The sequence below is a fragment of the Parasteatoda tepidariorum genome, chromosome 3 (genome assembly GCF_043381705.1).
Source record: "Parasteatoda tepidariorum isolate YZ-2023 chromosome 3, CAS_Ptep_4.0, whole genome shotgun sequence".
NCBI lineage: Eukaryota > Metazoa > Arthropoda > Arachnida > Araneae > Theridiidae > Parasteatoda > Parasteatoda tepidariorum.
Window position 1 is genome coordinate 51,448,297 of NC_092206.1, and position 18,690 is coordinate 51,466,986.

Sequence of the window (18,690 nt, forward strand, 5' to 3'; positions counted from 1 at the left end):
TAGAAAAAAATTCAATATCATATTTTACTTCTATAGAAGAAAATCTTTAAATCCAAAGCTCAAGAAACAGCTGTCCGAAATAGTTGGCAACAAACTTTGTGAGGTTTCAGTAATACACGGAAGATTCCTTGGTATCAACGGCTTTGATATTTAAAACTGTTCATATTCTTACTCATATATGTTATAACACAGAAGAGAACAATCGGAAGTGGATAAACGAAGAACTTAATTCTTTATTTCATTCTTCCAAGCACAATAAGTGGGAAAAAAACTCAATTACTGTTATTTCATAGTATTCTATTGCAGCCCCGCATATTGGGGGAAATAAATTTAAATAAATGTACCAGAAGCATTACAAACTATACTGTTAATAGAGTACACGAAATAATACTGTTAATGTTCCATCTCAGTCCTAATTACGATAATGTGGTATTTTGTATTCCTTCTGAAGTATTGAGCATTCATCTTTTTTACCCTGTTTAATCTCCAAGAATGCCTGCATCAATCAAAAAGAACAAGTAGGTCAGATAAATAAAAAAATCTTGCTTCTTGAAGAAAGTTTGAGAAAAATAGGGAAAAAAGTAATACAGCTACATTGTGGTGTGTGGGCGCATCTTGCATTGTAGCATTTTTGTTTCTTTGTCATGGTTGAAATTTTGTGCCTTTTTGGCGTCGTTTCAGGAGTTCTGTGGCGCAGACGCATTTATCAAACTCCGTAGGCCTGGTGATGGCATTGTTTTATAAAGTCTTTGTGACTGAAGATGGAGCGTAGATGTGAAATTGATGGCTACCTGAGGAGAGAGGATTGATACATTTTCTCTACAAAAATGCTTGCGATAATGGAACTTTATTGTGGTATGTCATGTGACTCTTAGTATTGAAGTGACAAATTATAAGTGATTTCTCTGAAGTTTTGCAGTTTACGAAAATACAAGCTTTTTGAAAGGGGATTACGTAGCTAGGGAAAATCATTGCGTTTTATTTAGTTATATGTTCTCTTTGAATTTTTTGAAAAAAATATTTAATTTGTTGATAGAAAAACTAAATAAAAACTTATTTAGTATACATGCATTGAGGGAAAAGTACGGCAGGAAATAAATTTACTATAATTCTGGCTCTAAGGAAACACCAAAAATTAAGAATATAATATGGTAAATTTGACAAATGTGGTAAAATTTTGGCATAAAATTTCCTTCAGACTGACTGTATCTAATTATATTTGCTTAAATTCAACGAAGTCTTTTCTTGTGGGGATCAAGTAGTAAAGAATGATGTTTAAAAAATAAATAGATAAATAAATTTATTTATCTATTTATTTTTTAATACTTAAGTTAGTTGAACTAATCAAGCTACATATTGCTAGAACAAAGATTTTATAGTAGGTTATTTTTGTTCTTAACTTAATATTTTGAATTCAAATAAATTGAAAAAAAAATGTGATTTTGTAATTCTATTATAAACTAAATCAACTAGATAAAATAATTAAGATTCCTATATAAATTATGGGAACACAAATATCTGAAATTTTGAAACAACATTTTCAACTCCGTTAATAAAATTTAAACATACTTACAACTAGTCTATATTATTGCTTACCTTGTAATACTGTAATTAATTTACTATTTATTTCATTTTAATTTTTTGATTTAAATTGACTTTTTTATTACGATTTAAAAAAGTTAATTATGTATAATATTTAAAGTAGCATTTAAAATGCTTTTCTACTCAATTAAACTGTACAATTAAATTTTATCGCACCAATTAGGCCCACCTAAAGAAATCCTTAAGTTCCTTGCAGCTAGGTAAATATTAGGGATAGGTACATAGTTGGGGTAAACTGACAATCTCATGACCGACAGGATGGGGGTCCGAGTCCCAGCGTTGACACCGGAATATTTCATCCATTTTCCTTAACACATGAAGAGTTTCTAGTGTCCTGCACTCCCCACTTTATGACTCTTTATTATGAGAATCCGATACTCTTATTCACGCATAGATGGCAGCACTATAAAATTGCTTAACATAAAAAAGTAGAGTATCTCCCATCTCTTACTACAGGTGAAGCAATTAGATAAACTAATTAAATCACATTTCGGGGTTAATTTGATCAAACACAAATCAACAATAACCAATACTCTTTACCTATCGAAAAGCCTAGGTCCAATGTCCAGTTAACTTTTTTTGTGAATGTCCAGTTAAATGTTAAATGTCTCTTGAAAATGAGCTAGTTGTAAATGGTTAAAAAGACATATAATTTTTGTATTTATTGTTTTTTTAATCATGTTAGATGAAATCAGTTTCATAACCATTAATGTAAAAAAGTATTCTTTACTATAGACTTAACGTTAGTTAGTAGTAGATAATGCTGCTGAATATTCACTGAAATTTTAGAATGGCAATTCTAACAGTCAATTGTGGTAAAAAAAACTATTATATGTATAGTTATAGCACAAAAATATCATGTATACAGTTATAGTAAAGAAATTACCATTATCTATAGAGTTTTAGTGTACAAATGTATCATTACTAAAAAAGTTAATAGTAACGAATTTGCACCTTGCAATTTCTATAAGCAACTGGTTGAAATTGGTAAAAATACCGTAAGGTACCACATATTTAGTAAAAAAAAAAGCACAATTCTGGTTAATAAAACTAACATTCATGTCTTTATTTTTCAGTTAGTCTGGTAATTATATACCGAAAATACTTGTTTTTCAAATTTTATATTTTTACTACCATTCATTTAGTAAAAATACGAAACTAAATAGCAAATTCTTTCAAATAAATGGATTTAATGATATCCTGATAAAATAACAAATTTTTACCACATTTACTAAAGCTTTTCAGTAAAAATTATCGAACTTTTTGGTAGTCCCATAGAAGTAAATTTTATCATATTCTGGTAGGTTTGAACATACCGTAAACCGGGGCGAGTCTACCCATCCAGGGGCGAGTCTACCCATTTTAGTTTTATTTAATTTTCACTATTTTAAATTACAAATAAAAAAAATTTACCGACGGAGGACTTAGTTTAGACTCTAAGGAAGATGGCGCTGTAGTAGTTTGATCCGTTTTTATTTATTTGGTGTCTTTTTAACCGACCTGTTCAAACGTCTTTTGAGAGATTTGTATTGAAAATCAGCAAACTTTTAGTTGGTGCTCCGTAAGTATATTATTATTATTACTATTTTCACTTTGGTTAAGTGATAAACTTATCTAAGACTAAGATTACATTAATTTTATATAAAAAAAAACAAAAAGAATGTAAGTTTTGCTGTTGTAAACAAAAAGCCAGAATTCGCGGGGCGAGTCTACCCATTCGTATTTAGTTTTAATAAAGCATAATAATATAATTTAGAACTTTGTTTATATTAAAATTAAGTCATTTTAAATGAATTTGAGTATATTATTTTAATTCTGCATTGATAAATTTATCATTAATAAGAAAATTTATAGGTTAAATATAAATGTAAATATAAAATATGTTTATTTTACCTATTTTTTCAATTTTTATATTACAAAATTAACTTTTTTTATTTAATGCAAGTTAAATAAATTATTATTTATAAATTATTATTACCTCCCAAAAGAATGGGAAAAGGATTTTTCATGATTCCCAATGTTTGAATTTCGATTTTGTTAATAATCTTTAATTATTATTATTTATTAATTATTTAATTGTAAATTTATATTAATTTTAATTTATTTTTATCAACAATAATCAGAAAAAAATGTTATTTTATAATGTTAATGATTATAAAAACAAAACTGTGATCAAAATGTGATAATCGATCAAATACTCAATTTGTGTTATTTTATGAATAAAAAAATGGAATATATAATAAAGTTATGAATTTTACTTCATAAATATCCTATATAGTAACTAAAATAACAATTTAATAGTAAAATTTGATTATTTACAATGTTAACATTCATTTTAGTAGAATGGGTAGACTCGCCCCATACGAGAGATTTGTCAGCAGTTCTATAAAAATATACAGTAACAGCGTAACTGTTAATATTTTCTAAAAATTGATTTCACAGCTTTAAAGAGGGATAAATAGCGATTCCGAAACACCTATTAAAAGCCTTTTTTCTTTAATATTTACTAAAGTTTGACCACTTGAAAGTTGACAAACTGAAAAAAATGGGTAGACTCGCCCCGGTTTACGGTACCTTTTTCTTAATGCACCTGGCAGTTGCGTAAATAACTTAACTAATAAATATTTTTGATTATATAGAAAATATTGTATACATTATTAATAGGAATTCATCTTATATAATTTGTATATTTCATTATATATTTAACTGAAATCAACTTTCAAAAACTAAACGATTGTGTTAAATATTTAGAAATATTTCCTCAGTTCCAGAGATAAATAAATTTAAGTATCAAAAAGAATTTAGTGTATTTAATTATAAATATGCATCAATTTTCCTGACATTTTCCCTTAAAAACAACCAAGAAAATAATGCTAAATATTACCTTTTCTTAGAATTTCCGAAAAAAAAATTTTTTCTATTAAAACTGCTTTTTAATGAGGTGCAATTTATAATAATTTCCGCATGTTTGATTAGTTTCATATTTGATTATTTAATGAATCACAAACAACGTGGAATTTTTTACCAAATTTAATTAATTGATGCATTTTAATAACTTGTTCCGGCAAGTCATTTTTTTCCTAAAATAAATCCTTTAAATTTCATTTTGATATACGTTCTGGAAAATGAATTTTGACACTAATTATTACTTTGACTCTGAAAAAGAAATGCATTAGCTTGCTGCTCGCCATTGAAAAATTTCATGTCATTAAAGATTATCATTTAAAGAACGCCATATCTATCTTTTTTAAGCAATCAACCTCTTCCATACTTTTATTAATAACCTTAAAAAATAACTCGTTTAAAAGAACTTATAACTCTTGTTCCGCTCATTACATACCTTGCATTCGCTTTAACCACTTCCGGAGTTAGACAAGAAAGCTTGATTGGGGAATGGAGAAAAAAAAGTTTTAATTTATTAAAGGTTATTTTGTTTGAGATATTACCTTCAATTTTAGTTACATGTGTTTATGATGTATGTCGGCTTGCTGTAAATGAATTTTTACTTTAAAGGGTTTTTCTATTTTTTGATAGTCTTAGCGGTATAAATTGTTATTAGAATGATATTATATTTCTGATTGCATTCACTAAGTTTACGAACCATTCAGGCCGATATGAGCTGAGAAATGAATTATATGGAGAGGAGCTCAAATTCTTTTTTTAAATAAAGATTTAAAAAACAGACTTGGCTTAATAGAATTCACCTAAATTGTTCTTAAAAATGTTAAAACGAGCATAAATCGATATAAGATGCTTTTTTAATTATTTTAAAAGTTAAGTTTTACTTGCTTTCAAGTTTTTTAACAGGTTATGTGAGAAGTCAAAAAGCTACATTGTCGATGTTTGGTGAATTGAACGTCGAGCTGTGACTTTTATTTTGAACTTTTTTGTTCTGATTGAACTGGATTAAGGTTCGTCAAATTCTGAATACGTTTTGCCCCTTTACTTAAAAAAACACTTGCGACTCTCAATTAAATCATTTTAATGTATGTTAGTAGGGATTTTGAAAATAAATATTAATGGTGGTGATTGTCTCCTGGGAATTTTCATTTTTATTTATTTAGTCTCCATTGTGACTTGAGATTCTTTGAGTCTTCAGAAGAAAATATATAATTTCCTTTTTATGTTTAGAAATGTATTTCATTTTAGGAATAACACAGTTTTCTACTTAATTAGATTTACATCATTTCGTTAGAAGGTGTCAACCTAGATACCACAACTTTTGATTTCGACTCATTGCTTGAATTTCGTTGAATTAGTAACAAACTGAATAATACAATTAGGTCTATCAGATCTGGTTCATATTGTACCGAACTTGCATTGATATTATTAAAAAATAACCCAATTTAATAGTAAAATTGTAAAATAGTAAATTTTTAAAAAAATCTTTTTTGGGACAATAATATAACACCCTCACTTACAATCACAAAATCGAGAAAATATCTTTAATCATTCATATTTATAACTGCTTAAATGTATCAAATTAAATGGATTCGAGTCGAAGAGTAGAAATTAAAATAAATTCAACCATATTTCGAATAATTAAACTGATCTCTTTAATAACCGCACAATTACATGGGTTTAGATAGCAGAGAATTATATTATGAATCAGGTTGCGAATTTTAATTAATATTTTTCTAGCATAAATTAAACACTAACATAAAAAACGGCATTTATTTCTAATTTTCGGAACTAATACCAAGTAATGAACTCTTTCTCTTAAAGTAGGAATGGGATTTAATTTGTCCAAAATTAAATGCCAAACTGAGAATTCTAGCTAATTTTGGCCGAAATAATTTATAACTTTGATTATTATGCACAAGTATAGTAATACAATCATGCGAATCCAATGGTGTATTTTTGATTGTGTATTTCTATATTTGCGAGTCCTTTACAACAAAGCATGCGTCGTGAATATATGAGAATATTTAATGGGCAGAGACATAATAGCAATTGATTAATTTGGCCAATGATTCCTTACACATTAATTCTTTTGAATTCCTTATTATTTATAAGATTTAATTGTTATTGGCTTTAATGCGAGTAAGGATGTTGTTTAAAAACTCTCCACTGATTAATTAAGTTCTTCAGCAAAATATTTTACTTTTTAGTCAAATGCGATTATATATCGTCGTGTTCCAAGCATTCTTTTTTGTCATAAAATTGTCGAATAAATTTAAATTTAACCTTTAAATTTGTGAATTGTTACTCTTTGCATACTTAGTTCCTAGACGGAGAAAAAAATTCTGTTAAAATAACTATACTGGGAAATAATGAAATTTCTGATGAAAAAAATAATAATATTGTTATTAAAAACCAAAATATACGGAATTTAAACCATTCATTCGGTAAGATTTCCGTTCCCCTGGAAACGATTCACCGGAAATTCCGGTTTTCAAGTTTATTGTTTTTATTACTGCATATTTAGAAAAAAGTATAAAAGTGAAAAGTAAATTTTACAGACTAAATGGCTTTTATGCCATGCTCAAAGGTGTCTTGATGAAATTTTCAAATTTTGTTAATGTACCGAATTTTATCACATATTACAATACGGTATTTTATCGCTATTTTTACAAAATAATTACCAAAACTCTTCGGAAAAAATTTCTGAGATTTTCGATGATCCCACAGATGCAGGGCAAAATTAACCCTATTTGGTAGTTTCGACTTTATACATATTTTTCATACTTTTTTCTCAGTGTATCGTGTAATACCACACGAACCCAATATGATATACTATTTCGGAAGAAAACGCGTTTTTTATTGGAAAATCTCATCCTTTTTATCTAGTGATTTGAATAGACCTGTGACAAATTAACATTTTCCTCGTTGAGCTGAAAGCACAGAGACTGTTACAAGCAATGGCATTGTAAATTAAATCAGGTAGTCTGCTCAGTAGATGGCCTTATGAAAGTTGGGAGATTGAGAAAGACAAGTTTTGTTACCCGATTTCAGTAATTGAAAGGTAAAAAAAGGGGCATAAAAAATAAAAAGGTTAGAAATTAAATGGCACGATAAATATAAATTTTTTTAAAGATTGATTTATATTTTGAGCTTACGTATTTAATATGTTTTGCTATTACCTTGAAAAGAACTGATATTACACCTCTTCTAGAATTGGGAGATTTTTCAAAATTTTTATTTTTATAATATCTTTGTGCTGCTTTTAAGTTTTGTAATTTCGACCAATTTCCAATAATTTGCACCGGATACACAATACATGTACAATAGGTATAATAATAGGAAGAAAAGGAAAAAGAAATAACAGTAATTATTATGTTTTAATCGCAATTGTTTCAGAAAAAAAGTGTTTTCATATTATAAGAACGTCCACCTTAATAGCAGAATAAGATGATATTGGCTAAAAATAAAATAATTAGCTTAATGATAATATCGGCACTTTATTGTCCTAGATTTTAGATTAGTCGGAATTATTCCATATTCTATTTAATTCTAAATTAGTGCGTTTCTGGTATTAGTTAATGCTTTATTTTGGAAATGACTTTCTTTTAATCTTCAATTGTTCAATCAATTTATTACTCCTTACTTATGCAAATAAATTATCCAGACGGTTATTAAGATTACTTCACCTTAATCAAGAGAATTATTTAGAGGGTAATATTCTTAATAAATTAATAAATTTTAATTTATATTTTTAATTTAAAATTTTATTAAAAATTAATTTTTATAGAAAATAAATTTTATTAATATTTAATTTTAGTTAATAAGTAATATTTAAATAATAATTGGTTGAAATGTTATATTTTAATAAATTAATAAAAATAATGTTAATGCATTTTTAATAATTTTATTTTTCAGCTTCAGAAATAAAAGGGCAAAAATTTCTTGCAACTTAGCAGCTTGTATCGCTTCTTTACATATTCAGTAACAGTATTTTTAAGTGTCTTTAAACCAATGTATTGAATATTAAAAAAATACTTATAAATTTTAATAAATTTTCCTCAGTAAAATATTTGAGTGTATTTCCTTTCCCATATATTTAACTCCAAAAATGAAGAACATTTATTAAAAATATATGTTAGCAAAATTTGAGATAAGACATGACAACAAAATATTTCATTTTGCTTTTATGTAGCAACGCTTATAAAAACAGGACAGAAAGCTCCTTTATCAAATTAGAAGGTAGTGAAAGTATACATTTATATATTCTCCTTATCCAGAAAAAAAGCAATGCAAAACAATGTCATTGAAAATAGAAAGATACTACGATTTCTTTATGCATTCTAAATCCTCTTTTTTCAAAATAAAAAAGTATGATAAACGATCACAACTAACATTTTATTGAGAGTCGTAAAAAGGATAATGTGTATGGCATGCAAAGTTCATATTTATGAATAAAAATAAACATTAAATAAACAGAAATGATCTAGGAACAGATCTAGGACTGAAAACACAATTCTTTGCTTACAGCGAAATAATCAGTGTTGTATGCACAGTACATAACTTCTCCAGGGAACTATGTCATGGTAGTCCATATCTCATTAGAAGATGCAGGGAAAATGAAAGTAAAAATAAAATGGCATAGATCTAGGGAATTCTTTTTCTTTTATGACGGACGAGCGAGGGATGTCTAAATTGGACTGAATTATGCAAATGCAACGTGGAAAATCTTTGTTCTTGTTATGTCATTGTCTTTTATTTGTCTTGTCATTATTTTATTTAATGTATTTACTTAAGCAATAAAAGATTTTACAGATTTTAATAATAAATGCCCAGAAAAATTTTAAAATAAATGTTTTTTTTAATGTTATTAAACTAAGATGTTTAAATTAAAGTTAATATGTTCTCAGATTCATTTTCAAAGTAATATTTACATGATGTTTCTAATATATATTATTGTTTTTTTTAAAAAAGTTTTTATTTTCTTTTACATTTTACGTTAATTTTTCATACGTTATTGATATTTAAAGACAATTGTAAACTTTTGTATAAATAAAATATCAACGTTCACAGCATTTAAAAAAAATCCTTTTATTTTTAGCATATATTTATATAGCTTTAAAAATGATTTTATTTTAACATCTTCTCATTTTAAGTTTGCAAATTTTGTAAATTAGAATCATTGTTTATTTTAAAGATAATCTGCTATCTAATTTTAATGATTAAATATGTTCAGGACTGATTATAAGTAATATTTACATATCGTTTTTAACTTAGATTCAAGCTATTTTTTCTAAAAATAAGTTTTCTTTAAAAGTTAATTTTAGATTAAAATTTTTGATTAGCTGGCATTTTCGTTTCATGTATTGTTAATTTTTAATTTTATTTTATATGCTGTTATTATACATATTCATACAAGGCAGATTCAGAATAGATTCTGCGTGTTGCAAGGTTGAAAAATGTGATTAATTTTTAAAAAATTATCAATTGCAAATTTAATAAATAAAATGTAATACGTATAAAAACTTAATTTAGAATTTTAGATTTAGTTTAGTATTCTACTTTATGTACTTAAAAATACTTCATACCATTTTCAACCCAGCTTTGCATTCTTTTTACGAGATGAATATCTGTAAAGCGTTTTTTTTTCATTTGAAATACAATTTCAAGCATCAAGTATTCAATATATACTGTATTGATCAATATTTGAAGCAGAATATTCCAAAAATATTTATTTTGGAATACTAATTAATATATCTGTTATACCTAGAGAGGAAAAGCCTTAAAAAAACAGTAATTTTTGAAGTTAAGAAAGTATGAAAAATGGTTATAAAATAACTAATTTTGACTGTTCAGAATTATAATTGCCGGAAATTAAAAGATTAAATTATTTTTTTTCTGATTCTTTATTTTATTATTATATTTTATATTCTTCTAAGACATAATGCATTTTGGATTTTTTTTTAACTGAAAGTTACTTTTTTAGTATACAATTGAATTGATAAAAAAGTTGTTGGGTAACATAGTAATAGTGGAGAAACATAACTAAAATAATTATTTTTTGCCTATTTTAAATGTATGTTTATGTTTAGGAGAATAAGTAACTGTGTTTCACTAATTTTATGTTTTTCAATCTTTAGGAAAAAAAAGCCATTGTTAAATAAATTATACCGGCAAATTTAATACACGTCAAATCTAAGTATCAATTCCTGCTTTTATTTTCACATTATATCACCAGAGATGTCAACGTGCGTCACTTTATGGATACATATTTTCTAGCGGTTGCAAAATTTATGTTTTGATGCGAGATGTTTGCTTTAGTAAATTCGATTTATGGAAGCTTTCTCCGCTGCTACTTCGAAATAATTCAAAGGCTCATATGAAATGCCGCTTTGTTACAGTTAATTCGTGATGAGAATTTTAAAATGTTGGTAAAATTAACTGAAAATCTGAGAGCGTTAGTGTATAGTTCTCTACCACTTTATCAAATATTTTGTTAAAACATGAGCAGTTGGCATCTTTGTATCTTGTCGGTTTATCATTATATCATTCAGTAGTCGCATTATATTTTAGGTTTCAATCGGTTGGTTTTGCTTTGAATTTGCTAATTTGAATTGAATGTCTTATGTACAAATGTAGATAATGCAAATGAGGAGGAAAAATTAAAGTTAAAATATTTATATTGGTTACCGTTTCATGAATGGTTAATTTTGTTTTTAATTGACAGTTGATTTAAAAGTGCATCTCGTCAATGACACAAACTTTAAGTTTAATTTATAAGTTTTGCATTTAAACAAATTCAAAGCCTATTTCGAACTAACATTCGCTAGTGCAAATAGTTTATCTTCTTTTTATTATTTTCAAATTTGTTTTTGACTTCTTTTTCAAAAAATCACTTCTTATATTCCCATTTTTAATAATTTGTATTAAATGCAAGTTTTAATTTTAACCATTTTTTAAATATTTTTTGCATATTTTTTTTTAATAATAAATGTGGAATATGAGTATGAAACTCAAGATTTTTATTCGGTGTCCTTAGTTTTTTAATGAAACAACTGACAATGTATATTGTTAAAACTTGATTTATGTGAAATATTGATTTTTTTTTACTTTTACAATGTCCTAATTATAAAATAGAGTAATATTTTAACTCAAAATTACATTCATATGGACAGTTGATGTTAGATTTTAAAAAAAAGGTTTCTTTAAAGCTCTATCACGGGGAATTTGTATGTATGCTACTCCGTATCGGAAGTTCGTAAACGGCATTTATTTTAAGCTGGCTTAACTAAATCTGAACAAGTTCAAAAAATATTTCATTTTACCCAAATAAATATGTGAACTTAATATTGTTAATAATATCCGAACTGTCATTGATGTAGAAGATGTCTTTGCATTCATTTGTATTTACATATTATATTTATGACATTTATAAGTTCTATCTCAGTGCATTCGCTTATTTAAAAATATAGATATAGAATAATATGCATAAAATCTATGCACAAAATTAAATTGAATCTTGAATTTAATGTTATTTATTTACTTCACTGCAATACTTTTTGGCATATCTAATCCCCTCCGCAAATAAAATTAATCTTTATGAATTACTTAGTATACTATGTTAATCTATCATTATTTCAGTTTTTTTTTTAACTATCAAAACATTTTAAAGTTCAAAAATGAATGTGATGGTTATATTAAGCACACAATAAAACGGTATACATAATGGTTTTCTGTTTAAAAAAAAAGCGAGTTGAGGAGATAGAGATTTCTGAAGCAGAAGTCGATGAAATATCTTCGTTCTTGTCCGCCCATAATCATTGAGTGACGAAGATAAATTTTTCCAAGCCATGTTACGGTCGAGTAATTTACTTAAAAGTACCTTAAAGAACACACGATTCTCAAGTATTCTTCTTATCGAAGGAGTTTCACAAAAGAATAGGCGCTAAAATAGAACAACTACAGATACGAGGCATTCATCAAATAAATTGGGACGTTTCTGAAGCTTTTTAAATAAATAAAGAGCGTAACAGTTTTACATTTATGAAGTAGAAAAAAAAGTAATTCTTTACTATTATTAATATCTTAGGTATTTATAAATTTTATATATTTAGGTTTTTAATGTTAAAGTTTATTTTTTTTTATTGAAAAACACCTTATATTCCAATAGCTTAATTATTGTTTCTTAAAAAAAAATAATAAATTATAACCTCTTGAGGTGTCCAACAAAGTATAGGGTATATTTTGTACTTTTTTCGAGTATAAAATGCTGTTCAAACAAGAAAAAAATTATCCAATGGTTTAAGGAGAAGATGCATTGACAGAACTCCAGAGATAAAACTTGTTTACAAGACCTGGTGATTAAGATTTTCAACCACAGTGAAAGCTGATGAGACATAATGAAAGCATAATTGTTGCAAACCAGTGAATAACAACTAGTGAGGTTTCTAAGAGCTTAAAATTATCGAATTCGACTATTCATGATTGTTTGAACAGCCTAAGATTTAATCTTAAAGCTCAACATATGGGTTTCTGATTTTCTTAATGGAGCCAAAACGTTAAGAAAATTATCTGTTTTTGAAGCGAATCATCACTGGTAACGGGAAATTGGTTTACTACAGCAGTGTTCTGGTCTCTACAAAACCTTTAGATGGGTAAAGCTTTACTTCAATTGAGGATGCCAAAAATTAATTGGATCAGTTTATTTTCTTCGCAATAAAGAAAGATTTTATGAGCATGGTATCATGCTACTGCTAGAAAAATAGAATAAGTTATTGGATCTGGATGGAAAATATATATATTTCAGTAAAATATTTATTCACTATAAGAAAAGTGTCTCTCATTTTAATAAAAAAAGAAACGAAACCATTTTTAGAACGAAAAACTGGGCTATTCAATTCTAGATGGTTTTAGAGTAATAGGTTATCTTAACTAAAGATCTGATAACCAAATTGTATAAAGTTCGTATTTATAAATAAATTCCCAAATATATTATAAGTGTTTAATACAAAATGGCTACATGATTTAAATTGTTAAGAGAATAGATTTTCAGGTCGGCAAATATCAGAGCAAAATAATTCTTGAGACTATATTTACCGAAAGTTAAAAAAAAATGCTTCATACGAATTTATAAAGTTATCCTGTGAAATGAAGACAAAATATAATTATGAAACTTTAAAAAAAAATACATAATCCTATTTGAATGAACTGAGATTTATGTAGATATATAGTTGATAAACTAATAATATTAAACTTATTTGCCATTTCACAGCTTGTATTTATCAATTTCAGTATCACCATCTTCAAGAATTTCTGTAAATACATTTTGGTTATAGGATATATTGTCTCTGAACTTTTCCATGTGATTATTTATAACATATTCAATCATTTTGTCATATTATCCCATTAGGATAATATATAATTATTAATTAACAATGATATTGTATCGCAGATTTCGTTAGATAGAACTTCCTTCTTCCATTTGCCGTATGCGGAATTCGTATCGACTGGGATTCGAACCTGGTTCACTTCATAGGAAGGTGAATGCTCTATCCACTGAGCAATCGCTTCTCCTGATGAAGTTTGTTTTAAATCAATGCAAATTTCTTAATTAATTATGACGTTTTTTCACTATATAAGTCTACTATATATTTCTACTATATACACATCGTTCTTAGTGTAATCAGAAAAATATATTTCTGCTCATACACAAAAAATATTTTTAATATTTTTTAATTTTTTTAAAATACTTTTTTACAAATATTTCTTTTAAATTCATTGGAAATTTTTAAAATGAAATATAGAGCAAGTTTTTAATTAAAAAGTATTTGATTAACTTACTTTTTAATTTTATTTAAAATTTTTTGCAATAGATATTACACATACAAATCTTCTGATATTCTTCTGAACGCGATATTCTTCTGTACACATGGAAATCTTCTGAACACGAATTTTGCTTTACGTATAATCATTTGTTCATTTGAATATTCGAATTTTCATTTGGATATTCATTTTTTTCATGTTTTGAAATACATATATAATTATATATTCTTCATAAGTGTTTTCTAAAAAAATTAAATATTTTTAATATAATTTTTCATGCTTAATTATGTTTAAACTATTTACATTTAATTGGAGATATTTTCAATCAGTAAAGTGTAAACTAATAACAATTACATAAAAATTATAGAGCTAGTTTTCTATTATAAAGTATTTGATTAACTTACTTTTGAATTTTATTAAACTTTTTTTGCATTTCACATTACACATACAAATCTTCTGATATTTTTTTGTAGACATAGACATCTTCTAAAATGAATTTTGTTTTATGTATAATCATTTGTTTATTTGAATATTCGAATTTTCATTTGGATATTCATTTTTTTCATGTTTTGGAATAAATATATAATTATATATTCTTCATACGTGTTTTCTAAAAAAATTAAATATTTTTAATATAATTTCTCATGTTTAATTATGTTTAAACTAGTTACATTCAATTGGTGATATTTTCAATTAGTAAAGTGAAAACTAATAACAATTACATAAAAATTATATGGCAATGGAAAAAATTTCAACTGGAATTTGGCTGAAACGTACTAAACATTTAATGAAACTAGAATTTTACTGGGACACAAACCATATATGTATTAACAAATTCTTCTTTACTCAAAAGAACAAAATATTCCAAAAATTTAAATGGAGTACTGAATATCCACTTTTAGATGCATAATTAGTTCAGAAATATAAATACAGTTTCTAGCTAAAAAGGTTTAAGAATCATTTCTTAAGCATACATGAAAAATTACAATTAAATCTGTTATATTTGAAAAATACAATATAATTGATAATGCAACTGAATTTAAGAAATACATTAAAATTTATTTTCATATAAAAATGTAAATTTCATATTAAATATAATGATTATGTAATATTTGAAAAAGTATAATTCTCAAATATATTTTTGCGTTTTTGTAAGAATGACTTGAAATCCTATCCAATTCCGTCTTAACACAGATTATTAGCATAGAAAATTATATTATACTGAAAGATACTCACCTAATGGAAGACATAGAATGATGAGAGATAAGAATAGCTGAGCGCAAATCATGCTGTTCTCCATCTTCACATTCAATTGCAATCCGTATCAACTGTTGCTCAACGAAAAACTATCAGCTATCGGAACAATGGATTTTATTTTTATAATATTTCAAGTTCTTATAGACTTCTGAACCGTGTGAACGAAAATATTACTTTTGAACTTCTCTGGTTGATTATGAAATTACATCGTGGAAGTGTTTTCTCAGGAATCAATTTGTAATAACTTTTATTATATTCGATTTATCTGATTGTTTCAACCATCGAAATGACCTACAAGTTGTTACCGTCCCATTGCCGAGCTGCCGGGTAAGGAACAAAATTATCGCTGCTTTTATTCTGCGAAGGCGGATAAGCTGCTTATTTTTTCTTCAAATATCGAAACCTGCATTTCATCAATAGTAACAAGTCAAAGAGTTGGCTAACGGAGGAGTTGTCCTCCTGCATTCTCTTTTGGTGGCTTTTTTTTGTCGGTTTGTTTATGAAGTAGTCATTAATATTCAGTCTAGAAATGGTATTGTTAAGTTTATATCCATTTTAAAAAAAATCAAAAAACACATTGGTAAAAAAGAAAGGTAACCATAATGCAAGTATTTGACAACAGGCGTTTTAATTTTTCAAAGCGTTTTAAATAGCCTATTCATTAAGAAGCTAAGGATATAATTCTCATAATTGTTCCAACAAATATGTGTGTTGCCACATTTGATATTTATCTTCTTCTAAAAATGCTATAACTACGTAAAAGGTACTTGATCTAGCTGATATATATCTTTATACAGAAAATTCTTCAAATGGATGTAGAAAACAAAACAAATGTATTGAGAAGTGAGCAAAAATTAATATTTTAACTACTTAATTGCTGAAGAACAATGCATTTGCTATTTTTTTCCAGAAGATATTTCAGGGATAGATTCTAAGAGCAGTCAAACGTTCTTATCAGCATGATATGGCAAGAATAAAGAATTGCTGAAAAATGTATCGAAAAGCAGGAAGGGAAAAATTGCACTATCCATATTGACTTGATCCTCTTCTAAAGATAAGAGACACTCTCTAAGCACAGCACTGGCGAACACCCAAACGTACTATAAAATAACCTAAAATTTTACATTAGAGGATAGGGATAAGAAAGCAGTATTTGTAATTATCGAAATATTTTCGTTGTGTGCTATGCATGATAAGTTCCATGTGAATGAATGCCTTATCTAAGTAACTGCTGCCTCTAACGATCCCTTGCTCTTGCACTTCTTCAATGATGGGCTCTTCCTTCTCCTCAATGAAATCCAACCTCAAATTTCCAGGTAAGTGATATTTTTTGGTAGATTCCCACCCACCCACCGAACCCAGTTATCAGGTGGGGAGTCCCTTCCAGTCGTGGGCCCTTTTCTCATGGGGCGCAGTCGCACGGTAGGGGGAGGGGGCCCGCCAGATCTTCGAGCGGCCGGCACACACACGCACACGCTCGCACTCTTCGAATTCCTCCGCAGCTAGTCCGGCTCTTCGTCAGCTATCCGGCTGCTGGAACGTTGCCGGATTCCCCCTATTACTTCCCCCCTCAGAAAAAGATAGGAAAAGCGCTTGCGCCGCGCACAAAAATTTCAGACGCATGCGTAGGGGCAATTCATACACCCCCGCACAAAACGGTTTCAATCTTCTAACATTTTTAAAGCCACCATTTCTGGTTTTCATCTCTTATTACTTGTAAGTAACGGGTTGATACATTAGTTAAATATATTCAGGTTAAATGCATTTAAACCATTCTACTACTAGAAGCAGCAAATTAAATCATAAATTTAATTTGAAATTTGGGAATTTTTCAAAGTATTTTTTTTTTGTTGAAACCTAAATGGAATTAATTTAATTCGATGTAAGAATTTGGATGCAAGTCATATTTTTAATTATACATTTGTATAATTACAAATATACATGAATGTAATACATTTTGTAACACAATATTATGGTGGGTTTATGTAATTTCCTATTTATTATGCAAGTATCTTGTAATCTATTTTCCTAACATTACGCATCGTAACAAGGGTCGAAATAAACGTAGTTAAAATCAACATATTTGCCGTTAAAAAACTTACAATAATAATTTTTTTTGCAATTAAATATGTCATATGGTATTTACATATATCATATGCATATGGTATTAAAAATGGCGTATGGTATTAATAGAAAAACTAACAGCTATGTTAATTTATAACACAAAGAAGCTTCTGTATTATTATATTCTGTTCTATTCTGGAAATATAAAACAATAGGAATTTGCTTCCAAGTTGTATAAAATATTTCTATTGGAACTATTTTGCTTATTACTTTGTATTAATAATTCTATAAGTTGATACAAAATACGTGTATCAATTTGCTTAGTTTATGTCCTTGTATTTATGAGTTATGTTAAATTACTATATGTGGTTTCTCAACAATAAAATATAAGAAAATTTGCAGGGAAATATACTTTTTAGCTTAAAAATATTATATTGCTTTTATTTTTATTCATTAACGTATTCTCCTCTTCGCATCATTTTTTTTGAAGAACTAATTAGCATGTAATTACCTGTTTTGAACTTTGCGATCAAACAAGAGTTTTTTCAAAAACAATACTCAAAAAAATTTGTTGCAGGAATGAGCTATTTAAAGAAATTCCCTAACAGCTGTTTTTTTCCTTCAAATTCCATATACTTTAGAGGCATTAGATATTTTTAAAGACATAGACGCAGTATGAAGAATGATTTTTATCTTATGATAATTATATTTTATTTTGAAATGTCTCTTCCGTTATAGTAAAAAAGGAATGCATCCCAATGAGATCCTTTACGTTTTTCCATCAAAATATCATTTGTTTCTAATTTTTTCTAATTACATGATATATATATATATATGTTGGACCACCTTTAGGCCCGTTGGTAAATGATGTTGGTAGTTGCTGTAGATGTTGGAGGTAGGTGTACAGCCGACGAACTGCACTTTTCAGATCTGTCAAATCGGTTAGTACTTGATCCCTCTGTCTGATGCCCCATTCGCTCTCATCCCACAAATTCTCAATTGGATAGAGATATGGTGATTGTGCGGGCAAACGAAGCAAGCTAA

At 27.2% G+C, this 18,690-nt stretch overlaps 1 protein-coding gene across 8 annotated transcripts in view; it reads right to left on the bottom strand.

Moving 5' to 3' along the window:
• Positions 1–17,173, bottom strand: part of LOC107447394 (neuronal acetylcholine receptor subunit alpha-7-like) — a 375,836-nt gene extending 358,663 nt beyond the window's left edge. For 6 of the 8 annotated variants that reach the window (XM_071178634.1, XM_043041458.2, XM_071178633.1 and 3 more), the window contains exon 1: positions 15,562–17,138. In XM_071178634.1, coding sequence (XP_071034735.1) covers positions 15,562–15,625 — 64 coding nt within the window. In that variant the 5' untranslated portion in view covers positions 15,626–17,138. Of the gene's footprint in view, positions 1–15,561 lie in introns of all 8 variants that reach the window. The other 2 variants (XM_071178635.1, XM_071178631.1) reach the window with 2 other exon arrangements.
• Between the last annotated feature and the right edge of the window lie 1,517 nt (positions 17,174–18,690).